We start from the raw sequence: 14,845 nt of genomic DNA, 5'->3' as shown, positions 1-14,845 counted from the left end.
ATCTCCCACTGGACCACATATGTATCCTGAAAAATGCGCTTAACTTTAGTGAGCTCAGAAATTTGTTATCATAACTTGAGGGTATCCAAACAATCTTGTCCATTAACTATATTAATATAGGATCAAAGCGGTCTTCGTTACATCAATCGTAACTCGACCCACCAATGGTCACGTATACTAATACAGCTAAATGACATAGATCAATCATGGATGCGTAGCATGGAAATTACATGTGATGTGATCCATACATGCCTATTTCCAACTGGTCCTACTTAACTTTATTGGGATCAATACTTCACAATACGTAACAGAGCGTAATAAACTGAATATTTCATTTCTGCAGAAATTAATCTAATTACATAGATAAAACTCAAGGCTGACATAAAGCAGTAATATAAATACAAACTCCCACTAAACCAGAATGTTCTCAAATAGAACAACACCCATCTGAGCAGTGTGCTCATGAAAGACCTTGGGTGGTAGTCCCGTCGTAAGTGGATCCGATATCATGGAGTTTGTCCCAATGTGCTCTATGGAAATCTGTCCACTCTGCACTCTTTCTTTTACAACTAGGAACTTGATATCAATATGCTTTAATTTTGTCGAGCTCCTGTTGTTATTGGAATATAAAACTGCAGACTTATTGTCACAATATAACTTAAGTGGTCTTGCAGTGCCTTCCAAAATACGCAACCCAGTGACAAAATTCCGCAGCCATATCCCTTGGTTTGATAATTTAATGACAACATCTCAAGATACCTAGCACAACATTAATACCAAGCCTTTGGGTAGTGATATTAACTGTAAGTGGTATTCTTGTTGTAATGATCAAACATTGACAATAAGTTATGTCAAATAACAAATCTATCTTTTGATGGGTTTATTATTCATATTAGGTTTTCTTGACAATTGGCACATGTTTATCACCACAAAATGTGTGTGTAATTCTGCCAAGTCTTAATCATGTCTTTGGACCGATAAATACCCGCATGAGATACACAGACATGAACTTCAAAACATTCCATATAAAACAATTTAGACAAGAGAGATTACTTTTGTGACATCTTGTTTGAATTGACTTATATTGAGAATGTTAGAAAATTAAATTTCTGTAGACGTTGTATGAAATTACATTAAATTTAAAGATTTCTAAATTTGTGACCCCGTATATGTTATATAATCTGCAGCAATTCCAATTATATATATACATATATAAATAGAATTGACGGGTCCAAAAAAAACTGAATCCACCGAATCATTTTACAATTCCAAAAAACAGATTGCCATTTTCACAGAACAAAACAGGAAAAAACAGAATTTACATCCATAAGAAAATTCAGAATCTGATTCCAGGAAACTAAATAGAATGAATAAAGCATATCAATTCTGATAAGACACATGATATGATGCTCTGATACCAATTGTTAACATAAATTTCAGAACATAAACCGTACACTTTGGATCATTTACCATGTGTATTATCAAGAAATCAAGACAAAATGACATACCTGAATCCATTGATGAACGGTTAAACGGAAGCGTGATTATCAATGAACTCTTTGTTATTGATTATGTTATTGCCTTATAATCATTTCCCCTTTGGTGCCTTATGTTTCTCCTTGAGAGGATTTAGAAAGAAACATGGCAGTGTTCTTATTTTTCCACTTGGGAAGGAATATGGACCATAACCTTTTAAATGTTGTAATTGGTTTTCAAAACTGAAAGGTTGTGGAAGTTCAAAAGGCATGAAAACCAACTTCAACCAATATGTTTTAATTTCTATTTCTGCCCCTCATAGAAATAGAAATTATACAACTAGTATCTACACATTAGGTCCATAACACATATACCCTTAAGCCTATTAACTAAATTGAATCACTTAAATTGTAGGCTTCTTATAAATGATAACACCACATTTAATTATGTGGTCCCATTGAAACATTATCTAACAATAATTACAGAATTAAGGCTAATTTTTTTTTTTTATTTGAACTCAAATATGATAGGATCTGAAAACATAAATATTAAATGAGTTGTATTTAGGTTGAACACGTGAAGTTTGAAATAGACACATTTACTTTGTATGAAAATTCATATCAACATGTTGACACGAATTCACTATTAACTCGTATGTAATCTGAATACAACTTGAATTTAGTAACCATTATATTTTGAGTAATTCATTCTCATCCGTTAAATTAAAACTTAAATCTCCATATAATATATACCTAATGAAGTATAACCATAAGGAAAATGCTAGAGGTCCCAAATTTTTTACCAAATAAATGACCAAATGTCTCACATGGGTGTGGGGCCCACAAAATTGCGGACCCCACACCCATGTGAGACATTTGGTCATTTGTTTGGTAGAAAATTTGGTATCCCTAGCATTACCCTTAAAAATGTTCATCACTAATACATTATACATCCTATCTAAATTATTGTCATTCATTAATATTTAAATATCCAATAAAATTTTAAAAGCAAAACAAATTTCATCCAATATCAAACTAATAATAGTAATGTTATATTATTGTGATTATTTCACATTGGCTTCTTTCATAAAAACACTGCCGCTACACATTCAAAAACTTTTATATCTACCAATCTTGACTTCTACTAATTTATCATTAATTAGATAAGCACAATTCCCACCCTTTCTTCCATGCTCTCTTTCTCTTGAAAAATGCTAGACCTGAAGATTTTTATCAATTTTTTTTTTATAAGTGAGTCGTGCTACAGGCCTCGAATATTGATATGCGAATTTGTCTCGAATTTGTTTAACCAGTCATCCGGCAAAGAGGCTGACAACTACGGTTGACAAGGTGACAACCACGGTAGACAAGTGTTTCACCTGGTCGTCCGGGTGGTCGTCCAACAGGTCGTCCAGCCGGTCGATTGGTGACCATAAATTCGCGCACATTCGCACCTGAAGCTCTCGAGGCCTAAAGCATTATACGACCATATAATTGTGAACCTTGGGTAATTATTAAGGCATGGTTTGGAAAGTTGGTTGACTTTTTGACTTTTTTGATTATTTTAACCTGTGACTAAAAAGCTTGGTTTGTGAAGGGCTTTTGATTTTTTTGACTTTTTTGTGAGAGAAATAATGTAATGATTATGAGATGGATGTGATGTTTTGTTTTATTGGGCTAAAAAGCTTATTTTATTTTTTGTGACTATTTTGGCTCAAAAAAAACCTCTAGCCCAACTTCCCAAACCATGCCTAAGTAATTTCGGAATATGAACACATGATATTTCATAATATCTATTCTATTATTAAAAGGGAACAGTGATTTTGGTGTCATGAAGCTTTTGCCACCTGTAAGTTATATATATTTAAAAAAAATAAATACACTTGCACGTCTCAATTGCCCTACACGTTTTGTTCCTACACTTGCACATCTCAACTGCCCTCACTTTAACTACCAATTATATATTTTTTACTTCATCCCCCACGTTTGTTCTCTTACTTTTCGCTTCATCCCTTTGCACAAACTTTTCAACGAATTTCCAATCTCTTTGCTTCATCTCTTTGCACAAACTTTTCAACAGATTTCCAATCTCACTATCAACGATTCCGCATCGGTGAATTCAATTCAATCAATTTGTCTAACAGATTTCCAATCTCTTTGCTTTATCCCTTTGCACAAACTTTTCAATGGATTTCCAATCTCTCTCTTTCAATTTAAGCACGTGTTGCTGTCTCTCCATCCCTCTCTTTCATGGGCTCTCTTATCTTTTGGTGAGAGCAAAATCTTTTTCATGGACCCTAGCGGTGGCGTCGCCGCCAGATTCCGCATCCAGAGAGCCACTTCCTCCTCCTCAACGAAGACGAGCAAAATCTTTTTCATGGACTCGAGCGGTGGCGCTGCCGCCAGATTCTGCATCTAGAGAACCACTTCCTCCTCAACGAAGACGACGTTTTCTGGACTGGCGACTTTGCCGACCACAACCGTTCCTCCACCTCGCATTCCACTTACTCCTCTCCCCGCTCCCACCACCACTACGGCGTCGGCCGTGCAGAGAATTTCGGCATCCTCGCTGCATTGCCTCCGGTAACGGAATCGGATCAGACTCGCTCTGTTTTCAACCACAAGGCTTCGACGTCGGTCTCTTCGTCGTCGTCGAGGATGATTCCGAAGAAACCGCCTTTGGATCAAAATAGTCTGTTTTCAAACAAACAAGAATAATATTTTGTGTGTGTGTATGTATTTTTTATTTTTAAAAATCAATGTTCTTAATTTTGTATTTGTGTGTTTATAATTTATGTTTTGAAAAAATTGGTTTGTTTGGATGGTTAATTTTGTGTGTGCGCCTTTAAAAAAAATAAAAATAAAAATATTATGTTTTCAATAAAATTCGTTTGTTTGTTTGCTTAATTTTATGTCTTCAAATTTAATACCAAATGTTACATTGAACATAATTATTCATATGATTTATATGTATATTATTAGAAAAAATAATATCAAATTCATATTATAATTCTAAACAAATTTGCACACGCATCGCGTGTGCGCGGTTGCTAGTTATAATTAGTGGAGAAAGTAAATAAATAAAATATAATGTTAGATGATTAGAGAATATAAAGGCTTGGTTTGGAAAGTGAGTTGACTTTTTAATTTTTTTAACTATTTTAGTCTGGAACTAAAAAACCTAATTTGAAAATGACTTTTAACTTTTTTATGAGAGAAAGCATATAATAATTATGGATTGAATGTGATATTTTATCTTATTATGACTAAAAAACTTATTTTATTTTTTGTGACTATTTTAACTCCAAACCCATCCAAACCCACTTTCCAAACCTAATCAATGAAGCACATTAAACAATATTTGATTAAGAAAAATTAGACACATGATTATTAAATAATCTCCCGTTAAGCCTACCGCCATGTTGGTAAAAAATTTAATAGAAGTCTTGGTTTACCTAAGGCTTTTTTAGAAAGAGTTTAAAAAAAATAAATAAATAAAAATAAAAAATAAAATAAAATAAAATTAAAAGCTTACTTTTAATCTACATCATCTTTTAATTTTTTCATATTTAAAAAAAAATCAAAAAGAAATAAAATAAAAAACAACTTTTAATCAATTTTTCAAAACAATCACTTTATTTTTTAATAATTTTTTTAAAAAATCAAAAATCAAAAATAAAAAAACAACTTTTAATCAACTTTCCAAAACAATCACTTCATTCTTTTAATAAAAATCAAAAATAAAAAATTAACTTTTAAACAACTTTCCAAAACAATCACACTCGTATTGCTCCTCCCTCCCTCTCTGATTTTATCCATCTGACTACAATCCCTGTCACACGCATTCAGCACTTGCTTCCTCTTTCTCTATAAATACAGCTATTCACAAAGTTCATCTTCATTCCTTTGATCCCATTATAATCTCTCACTACACAGTTCCATTTATATATATATATACATAATATTTTGAACTGTTTGATCCATTTTAGTTTCTGGGTATTGCTTGTTTGAGTGATTCTCACACAACCATGAACGCTCTCGCCGCCACAAACCGCAATTTTCGCCACGCTGCTCGCATTCTTGGGTTGGACTCTAAACTTGAGAAGAGTCTTTTGATCCCATTCAGAGAAATCAAGGTAAGAATAGAAAAGTTTTATGTTTTCTACTCATGGGTTGTTTGTATTTCTTGATAATCTTGGGAATGGAAAGAGTTTTGATCCTGTGATTTTTGGGTTTTGATCAGGTGGAATGTACAATTCCTAAGGACGATGGAACTCTGGTGTCCTACATTGGATTCAGAGTTCAACATGATAATTCTCGTGGTCCTATGAAAGGAGGGATCAGATATCATCCCGAGGTTATTGTTCAATTTCTTCTGATTTTGTGCCTTTTCTGGTTTGATGGTTTGGTTGTTTTTAGGTTGAATTGGTTTTTTTTTTTGGATTTTGGGTTTTTGGAATTCTTGGTTGATATAAATTTTGGTAAACTAAAACTGTGTTTGGTTGTCCATAGAAGTAGGATGATATTTTGTAAATCCATTCACTATCCGACAATGGAGGTATTTGACCAGTAACAAAATCAAGCCAAACTAATCCTTGTGTCCTAATCAACTCCTAATCAAGTGTGGGTGTTGACATGAATTGGTTTTTTGTTATTTTATTCTGCTCGGTCAAAAGTTATATGTTTAGTTAAATTAATTAAATTCACGTATTTTTTAGGAGTCATTACAAGTGCCAACATAAAACCTTTCATGTCATTGTTAGTGAAAACAAAATGTTCTAGATGTATGTACTAATTCCATGACTATGCTAGTTGTCTTGAAATGATTTCGTTTTACCACGATATCCAAACTCTGTTTGGAAAAGGGATCATCTGCTATGCTTGAATTTTATGGTGCTAGAATCTGTTGGGGAGTACTTGCCATTTAGCTCTTAGCTTTGTCTAACTAAACTACAAGCTAGAATGTCTTGAGATCTCTACAATTGCTTGGTTTGAAAAATATTAGAACTAGGACACCACTTTGATGTGATGTTGGAATTCTAGTTTTGGATCAACTAAAGTATCATAAAAGTCCTGATTGCTGCATGCCATTTACACAATTTTAATGAAAATTATTTATAATGCAGTGCCGCACATTAACTGAAAATATGATTTTCCTGGGACTTTTTTGCCTCAATATTTCCCTGATGTTCTCATTGAGTACAAGCGTGGAAGTTTTAAGTTGTTGAATTATGATATCTGAACTAATGAATTGTATGTATCTGGCACAAATGACTGGCCTAGCAGTTTCACTGGATGGTGATCTTGCCAGATTGATCAGTTTAGATAGTGCCCTAGGGTATTATTGATGAGTTGATGTGGATTTTATATTGTGGCTTCAATTGTATGACTCTCTTTCAGACTCTAAACTGTCCTTTGTACGTCTCCCATAAGGCCATAGTAATTACTCAAAAATAAAGAAATTTCTGATAATCCTGAAAAATAATCCTGGTATGTATTTAGCATAAATAGTATTTTTTTTTTATCGTGTATATAATATAAGGGTCTTGCTAATTAGTGCTTCTAAGGCACAAGAAAAAGTCGAAAAAAAAGGAAAAACTCAGGACACTTGTTATTGAATTCAAAACAACTTTTCATTGAAACAAAACATTTTATAACTTTTTCACCCCAATCCCGAAAATAAACAATTAGCATTTGCCATAATATATAAAGGTTCATTGAAGAAGTTTGTTTAAAGTCCTTCCTTAACATCCAATTTTTTCTCTTTAGTATATGGGTATATATCAATGTTTTAAAAATAAGACTGGCCCAGTCCGGATATACCCTTTGACCGGTCTAGATATACCCTTTAACTAGTTTCACTTGAAAATCGGCCTCCTTCAATTGAACCAGTCAAACCGGTGGTTGAACTAGTCAACCCGATGACGCAACACTGGTTTGGCAGTCTAGAAATTGGTGCATGCTTCTGAAAAAAATAAGCTCCAAGTTTCAAACATGGGACCTCAAACAAGATGTTTGACTATTTTCCACTAAACCACAATGCACCTTATTGATAAATGTAACATATATTTTATTTATTGTATTCATTATTTATATTTTTATTGCATTTTTTTCAAACATCATGTATAATTAATATATTTTGCAAATAATAAATATAAATATATTTATATAATTATATATGTAATTTAAATTTTAAAAATAATTTAAATAAATGTATTTTAATTCTTATATAATTATTAAATAATTTTAATATATTTATAAAATAATTATGACATCACAATTCGACTCGACGATTGAACTAGTGACCCGTCCACCTGATGCTTTTTCCGGTTTGATCACTGATCCAGTTTTTAGAACATCGGTGTATATATCAGTGTCTTTTGAATTTTTGTTCGTAACTTTTGGAATCCTTACTTTAAAATTCATTTTACTAATCATTCATATACAACAGCAGAGTAAAAAAGAAAGGATAAATTACAAATACACCCCCTGAGATTTGATTAAAATATGAATTGCCTCTTGTGGTTTTGAAAATTACATTCCACTCCCTGAGGTTTCTAATTTCATAACAAATCGTCCCTTTTATTAATAAATCATCAAGTCAATTAACAGTTTTTAATAATGTTAGAAATATGTTTCAATTAATAATTTAGGTAATTTTATTATTGTATAAAAGAGCAATTATGAATTTCATTTCTTTAGTTAATTCTGTTAAATAAAAAATACTAACAATGAGGTATTTGTAATTTTCCAAGCTACCGGGGGCAATCTGTACTTTAAGCAAATCTGAGGGGGTGTATTTGTAATTTACCCCAAAAGAAAATATAAACGATTCTTCATTTGAATTTTGTACTGAGATGTTTCTTCATTTTCTTGAACAAGGTTGATCCTGATGAGGTAAATGCTCTGGCTCAACTAATGACCTGGAAGACTGCTGTAGCAGATATTCCTTATGGTGGAGCTAAGGGTGGAATTGGATGCACACCAAGTGAGTTAAGTAAGAGTGAGTTGGAACGTCTCACTAGAGTCTTCACTCAAAAGATTCATGATCTTATTGGGGTAAATATGGATGTCCCCGCGCCAGATATGGGGACTAATGCACAGACCATGGCTTGGATTTTGGATGAATACTCAAAGTTTCATGGTCATTCACCAGCTGTTGTGACCGGAAAGCCCATAGTAAGCAATCAAGACAAAAATCCGAGAACATGATTCCTAGCTCTGAAATAACACTTAGCAAGTAAAATAAATAAATAAATAAATTTCTTGCTTCTTTTCACAAGAACCTTATAAATGCGCTTTTTCGTTTTTAGGATCTTGGTGGATCCCTGGGTAGGGAGGCTGCAACTGGGCGTGGTGTCGTTTATGCCACAGAGGCTTTACTCGCTGAACATGGAAAGTCAATAAAAGATTTGACATTTGTTATACAGGTATATTTGACATTGGTGCTTCCATGTTAATTACTTAATCAGCTGTGCTAGGCATGGATTCTTTTGTAAGTAATGTTTTTAAAGAAATTATTTTCAGGGTTTTGGGAACGTGGGATCTTGGACAGCAAGTCTCATTCATGAGAGAGGTGGTAAGGTCATTGCAGTGAGTGACATCACTGGAGCGGTTAAGAACCCAAGTGGGATTGATATACCAGCATTGCTTAATCATAAAGAAGAAACGGGGAGCTTGAATAATTTTGATGGTGGAGATGCCATGGATCCAAATGAATTACTCCTGGAGGAATGTGATGTCTTGATCCCATGTGCCTTGGGAGGAGTTCTGAACAGGTTTATCTCTTGTTTTGCCTAGAAACTTGTTACTTTCATTATGGTATTTTCTAAATTTAGCCCATGGTTGCTGGTTGTTACTGTCACTGTTAGTAGTTGTATTTTATTTTCTTTTCTCTGATTCTTGGTTTGGTATACACTCAATAGTAGACTGTTAATTGACAATATACTTGATTTTTGAAACATGAAATAAAGCTGTTAAAGAATACGTCCAAGTTGAGACACAAATGTAATAATCTTTCTTGGTTCGAAAAAGGCATTTAAAATTATTATTTGTCAACATTTATGATTAATGAATGTCATTAAATCATATATTAGGAAAAATTTTAGTTTAAGTTCTTGTGGTTCGGCCTGTGTCTTATTTAAAAATAAGTACACAACTTTATGTGATTTGTGGACTAAAGTGCACAGTAAAGCTGTGAACGGCTTAAGTGGAAAGACGAGAATACCCTTATACATAAGTAACTTCATTGTGCAAACTAAGGACATTTTTTTGGATTTATTTTTAGGGCAATATTTTCTTTAACTCCCTATTCTTTACTCTTTGTGCGGTTTACCCCTTAGCATTTGGAAATGAGCACATAATCCCCTTATATCCTAGCACGTGTTTCACACTTGCTATTAAATTGGGTACAATGTTTGACTGTGCACTGCAGTTCACAAATCACAAGGGAGTTAAGCGGTTATTTTCAAATGGTTGAGGGTAATTTGCACATGGAACAAACCACAAAGGAGTAAAGTGAAATTCACCCTACTTTTTATTTAGCAATGGCCTTAATCCAACTTCAAGTTGCAATTGCTTGTGTAAATTGCTCATCCGTTCTTTTCATATTTAATCTGCATTACTTCATTATTATTATTATTATTTTATTGTGAGCATGGCATCACCCAACAAAGGATGCATCCCTCATGAAAGAAACATTAAATTTTGCAAGCATAATGGTATATGTAGTAAGCAAAACACATGTGAATTAAAAGAATGCTGCAGTTAATATTACGGTAATATGCAATTCATATTGTAATTGTCAAAGATAAGACATAACTGTCTGAAAGATGGTTGCAGTAAGGTTAATTTGGGAGATGATCTATTTGCAGTCTACTCCTCTAGGAAAACTATACAGATGTTTGCACATTTTTGTGAACGATTTGGATGTCCCAGAGATATGAGCTACTCCCTGGGGGGTTTGTTTGAGAGTGTGAATTCAGTTTTTACTGGTGCCATTATATAAATGGAATGCTAAAACTTACTCCAATTTGTGATAAAAAAAAGAGAACGACGTCCTACTATAAATATAGAATGGGTTGTTTATACAATGGAATTGTTTCATGCCAAATGCAATAAGCAAACAAGTTGGACTTAAAGCGAATGGAATCATTTCTTTGGTCTTGTTGACCATTTATCCATTTTCATGGGTTGATCAGACAAGCTTGTGTCTGAATTCGCAGCCGGAAGGTGAGTCATATGAACTTTGACCCATGAAGAGGCATGACTTGCATGTGTCTCCTATTAGATGTTCAAGTGGAATGAAGAAGACATATATTTTGAACTTTTTTTAATGCAATACATCTCATTTATTTTCTTGTACGTTTTTCACATTGCCCCTTCAAGAGAAAATGCTGGGAATGTAAGAGCCAAGTTCATCATAGAAGCAGCAAACCATCCTACTGATCCAGAGGCGGATGAGGTAACATTGACTTCAACTTTTTAACTCATCTTGGGAAATATGTACATTATTCAAAACTCAAGCTATTATTGCTGCTGCAGATTCTATCTAAGAAAGGGGTTATAATACTACCTGATATATATGCAAATTCTGGAGGCGTGACGGTCAGCTATTTTGAGTGGGTTCAGGTATCAAAAGCACTCGATATCCCTTCTATATTTCTGGTATGGTTATCAATATATGAAACCTTGTGTGAAAGTATTGAGAATGTGGGTTCAAATGTCAGTGTAATACAAGTGTAGTTTGAGATTGACTGTAAATTTTCAAAAACCTCAAAGAAGGTGAGTTTTACCCTTAATTTCTTAGGAAATGGCTGGTGGTGATCGAACTGGAGACATACTATTGGGCCTTAAGCTTGTTCCTTCAGTGGAAGAGGAGTAAATAATTGACATATAACCAACCCTAAATCACATAACACAGGTCGAAATCATCAAACTCATATAAATCTCCATTTTCCACTAAAAATCAAATGAAATAGAGAAGCACTAAATGAGGCCATTCTTAAAAATGGACCTGCAAATAAAAGATGTTGATCATAAAACACAAGTTTGATGCATTGGATGAAAGCTTGGTCAAACTATATCTTGGACTCTTTGTTTCCCTTGCCCCCTTACCTTTTCATTGCAATTGTAAGTTACTTCAAAGGAAAAATGCAATGTATATTATTGGTGTCAGTGGGGTGTCTGTATATTAGTATGTTTGTGTTTTTGTTCGTGTGTCTGTGGGAAATCAGTATGAAAAATCAGGGATAGATATTAGATGTGAAGGGGAAACAATTATAATGGTTTACAATTAATTATGTCGTTGCAGAATATTCAAGGTTTTATGTGGGACGAAGAGAAGGTGAACAAGGAGCTTCATAGGTACATGACGAAAGCTTTTCATAACATCAAAAACATGTGTCAGACACACAATTGCAACCTGCGAATGGGCGCCTTCACACTGGCAGTGAATCGTGTTGCTCGGGCTACTGTATTAAGAGGATGGGAAGCATAATCAATTTCTTTCCATTTTATTTTTCTCTTTGTTATTTAAATATATGCTTTTGTTACAGGTGAAGAATGTAGCTTGACAGCCATTCTTCCCTACCATAATGTTTCCCAGTGTTCTCTTCTTTCTTCAGTTGTGAAATTTTTACAGATTGTCAAGTGAATCAAATGGGGGATTGATTTAAGGGGAAATAACAAATCTGTGTACTAGTTGGGAAAAAAAAAATTCAGAATAATTATATAATTTATAAATTTTAATTATTAAAATCATGAACTTTTTCATGTATTGGTAATTATTTTTGGAAGATACATCTGATTTATAATTTGCCCTTGATTTAATGTGAAAAAACTGAATAAACATTCCAGCAATCTCTTGTGAGACAGTTTCTGACTGTCTCTCTCTCTCTCTCCCTCTCTCTATATATATACATATATATGTATGTATGTTTCCTTTTGTTTTAGCTGGACTCTGAAGCTAGTTACTGAACCTTGGGCAAACTTTCAACAAACAGTGCATTCTTTTTTCAAATATTTTCTTAAAATTTTTAACGTGTTTTCCTGGACTAACCAAGTTCATTTAAACAAAGCTTCAATTCATAATTCAACAAATTTTTATGTTTTGTAAATTGAAAATTTAAAAAGCTTTACACTTGTAGTCATTGTATTTACATATTGTGTCAATTTAGTTGTTTAAATCTAATTGCATTCACTGTGTTTGGTTTGAGTTTTTTGGATTAAGTTTTTTGAAAATTGAGTTTTTTGATTTTTGTATTTTTTTGTTTTTAGTGAATATTTTTAAAATTTTAAACATTTTTTTTACTTTTTTAGATGCACCTTACTTATATGTGCCTAAAAAGTAAAAAAATTGTGAAAAAATATTTTAAAAAATTAAGAAATACATAAAAATATAAAAAATGTACTAAATTCTTGTATTTTCTTGTATTTTTGGTATTTAGTGAATTTTTAAAAGATTTTTTTTACAATTTTTTTACTTTTTAGGTGTATTTATGTTAGGTGCGTCTAAAAAGTAAAAAATTTGCATAAAATATTAAAAAAATTCAGTAAAAACAAAAAAACACGAAAAATAAGAGTGTAGAATTTTTTGAAAATTGTTTTTAAAAAATAAGAACCAAGCAAAGTGATTGATTTTTTTTTTTTTTTTTGGAATCATTCACACTGTATCAATTTAGTTCAATTGATAACACTCTTTTAAAATGTCAACTGAAATCAAGTAACAAAAAAAGTACATTTACTTTTTCAAAATGATGAATGTTGGCGTCCAATTTGAAATTGGATTGAAATTAAGGAGCAAACACTCTTCAAAGTAATTGAGGAATCAACGTCCAATTTAATGTAATTTATTTTATTTTAAATGGATTATTTTGTCTTTGACTTTTAAAAATAGCGGATATATTTAAATTTACAAATGAGCCGAGCCGAATTTTAATATCTTTAAACTTGTTTATTAAAATTTTAATGAGTTCGAATTCGAATTTTAACTCGTATTCAAAAAAATAATAAAATAAAAAATAAAAAATTGAGCTCGAGTCGAGTTGATTCAGGTTTGACTCGAGTTCGAGTCTATTCACAAGCCTTAACAAGTCAAAGAAATTATAAATTCAAATTTTTTTATGAGACTAAAGTTACAATTCAAATTTTGATTATACAATTACATATATACAATATATATAAATATATCAAATGGAAAGTCAATCTCTTATCAAAATAATCATATCTACCACCATTATTATATGAATATATTATCTATAGTTATCTATTATTTACATATAAATAAATTTAGCTATTATTTACATTTGCATTATTTAAATATATATAAATAACATATTTATCTCTTTTTTTTATACATGTTTTCACATTATTTAATATATTATTTAAATAAATGTTAAACGAGCTCAGATAACAAGCTGAACTTTAGTATGTTTGGATTTATTTATTAAAATTTTAACAAGTTCGAGCTCAAATGCAATAAAAATTTAACAAACCGAGTTCGAACGAGTCTTTACTGAACTAAACTCGAGTCTGTTCACGAAGACTCTATTTATTTATAATCCTAAATATATTGAAAATGCTACCAAACATTTTTGTTTGCAGTGATTGAATATATATGGAACAACAAATAGTCTTGGATGTATTTTTGGTGGGGTGAACACATTTTATGGTTAAAAGGTTTTTCAATAAAAAATAAATAAAAAATGTAACATTATCATAAAATATATAATTTGATTTTTGAATCACAAATTATTATAATTTTATCATAATATTACATATTTGTGTTACAAAAATACATATTATGTATCATAAAAATACATAATAAAATATATGTGATGCATAACTTTAAAAGTGTATACTAAAGATACTTAAAACGACAAGGGACAAAAAAAACTCCTTTCATTAAATTACAACAAAAACTAATAAATAAAATTAATACTCATAAATGTATCTAGAACTCTAGCTAAAACCATTTTAAAAAGGAATAATTATTCAGTAATTTCGAAATATAGACATATGATATTTCATAGTATTGTGATTGGTGAAGAAAGTAGATATGTGGGGTATTGTGTTGGGTGATTGGAGAACACGAGGAGACATGTTAAATGATAATTGGTTAAAGAATACGAATACACGATACTTCTGAAACATTCTATAATTTCCCTTTAAAAAGTGTGTATTAAGATACGCAAGACAAAGAAACTCCTTTCATTAAATTACAATAAAAACTAATAAACAAAATTAATACTCATACCTCTATCTAAACCTCTAGCCACCCATATATAAACCACACACTGGTTTCCTAAGCATTTAACTCATTTCTAACAATCCCTTAGTGACCACCACAAGAGAGATCATCATCCTCAACC

General features: G+C 31.9%; 1 protein-coding gene across 1 annotated transcript; it reads left to right on the top strand.

Moving 5' to 3' along the window:
* The first annotated feature begins 5,198 nt into the window (after positions 1 to 5,198).
* On the top strand, positions 5,199 to 12,233 carry LOC114319915 (glutamate dehydrogenase A). The gene is made up of 8 exons (XM_028266987.2): positions 5,199 to 5,611; positions 5,719 to 5,832; positions 8,358 to 8,654; positions 8,789 to 8,905; positions 9,003 to 9,253; positions 10,863 to 10,938; positions 11,019 to 11,105; positions 11,788 to 12,233. The coding sequence occupies exons 1-8, from the start codon at positions 5,504 to 5,506 to the stop codon at positions 11,971 to 11,973; spliced, it is 1,236 nt and encodes a 411-aa protein (XP_028122788.1). The 5' UTR covers positions 5,199 to 5,503; the 3' UTR covers positions 11,974 to 12,233.
* The last annotated feature ends 2,612 nt before the right edge of the window (positions 12,234 to 14,845 follow it).

The sequence above is a fragment of the Camellia sinensis genome, chromosome 1 (genome assembly GCF_055761805.1).
Source record: "Camellia sinensis isolate YWXY chromosome 1, ASM5576180v1, whole genome shotgun sequence".
NCBI classification, from domain to species: domain Eukaryota; kingdom Viridiplantae; phylum Streptophyta; class Magnoliopsida; order Ericales; family Theaceae; genus Camellia; species Camellia sinensis.
This window is presented reverse-complemented; position numbering and strand designations above follow the sequence as displayed.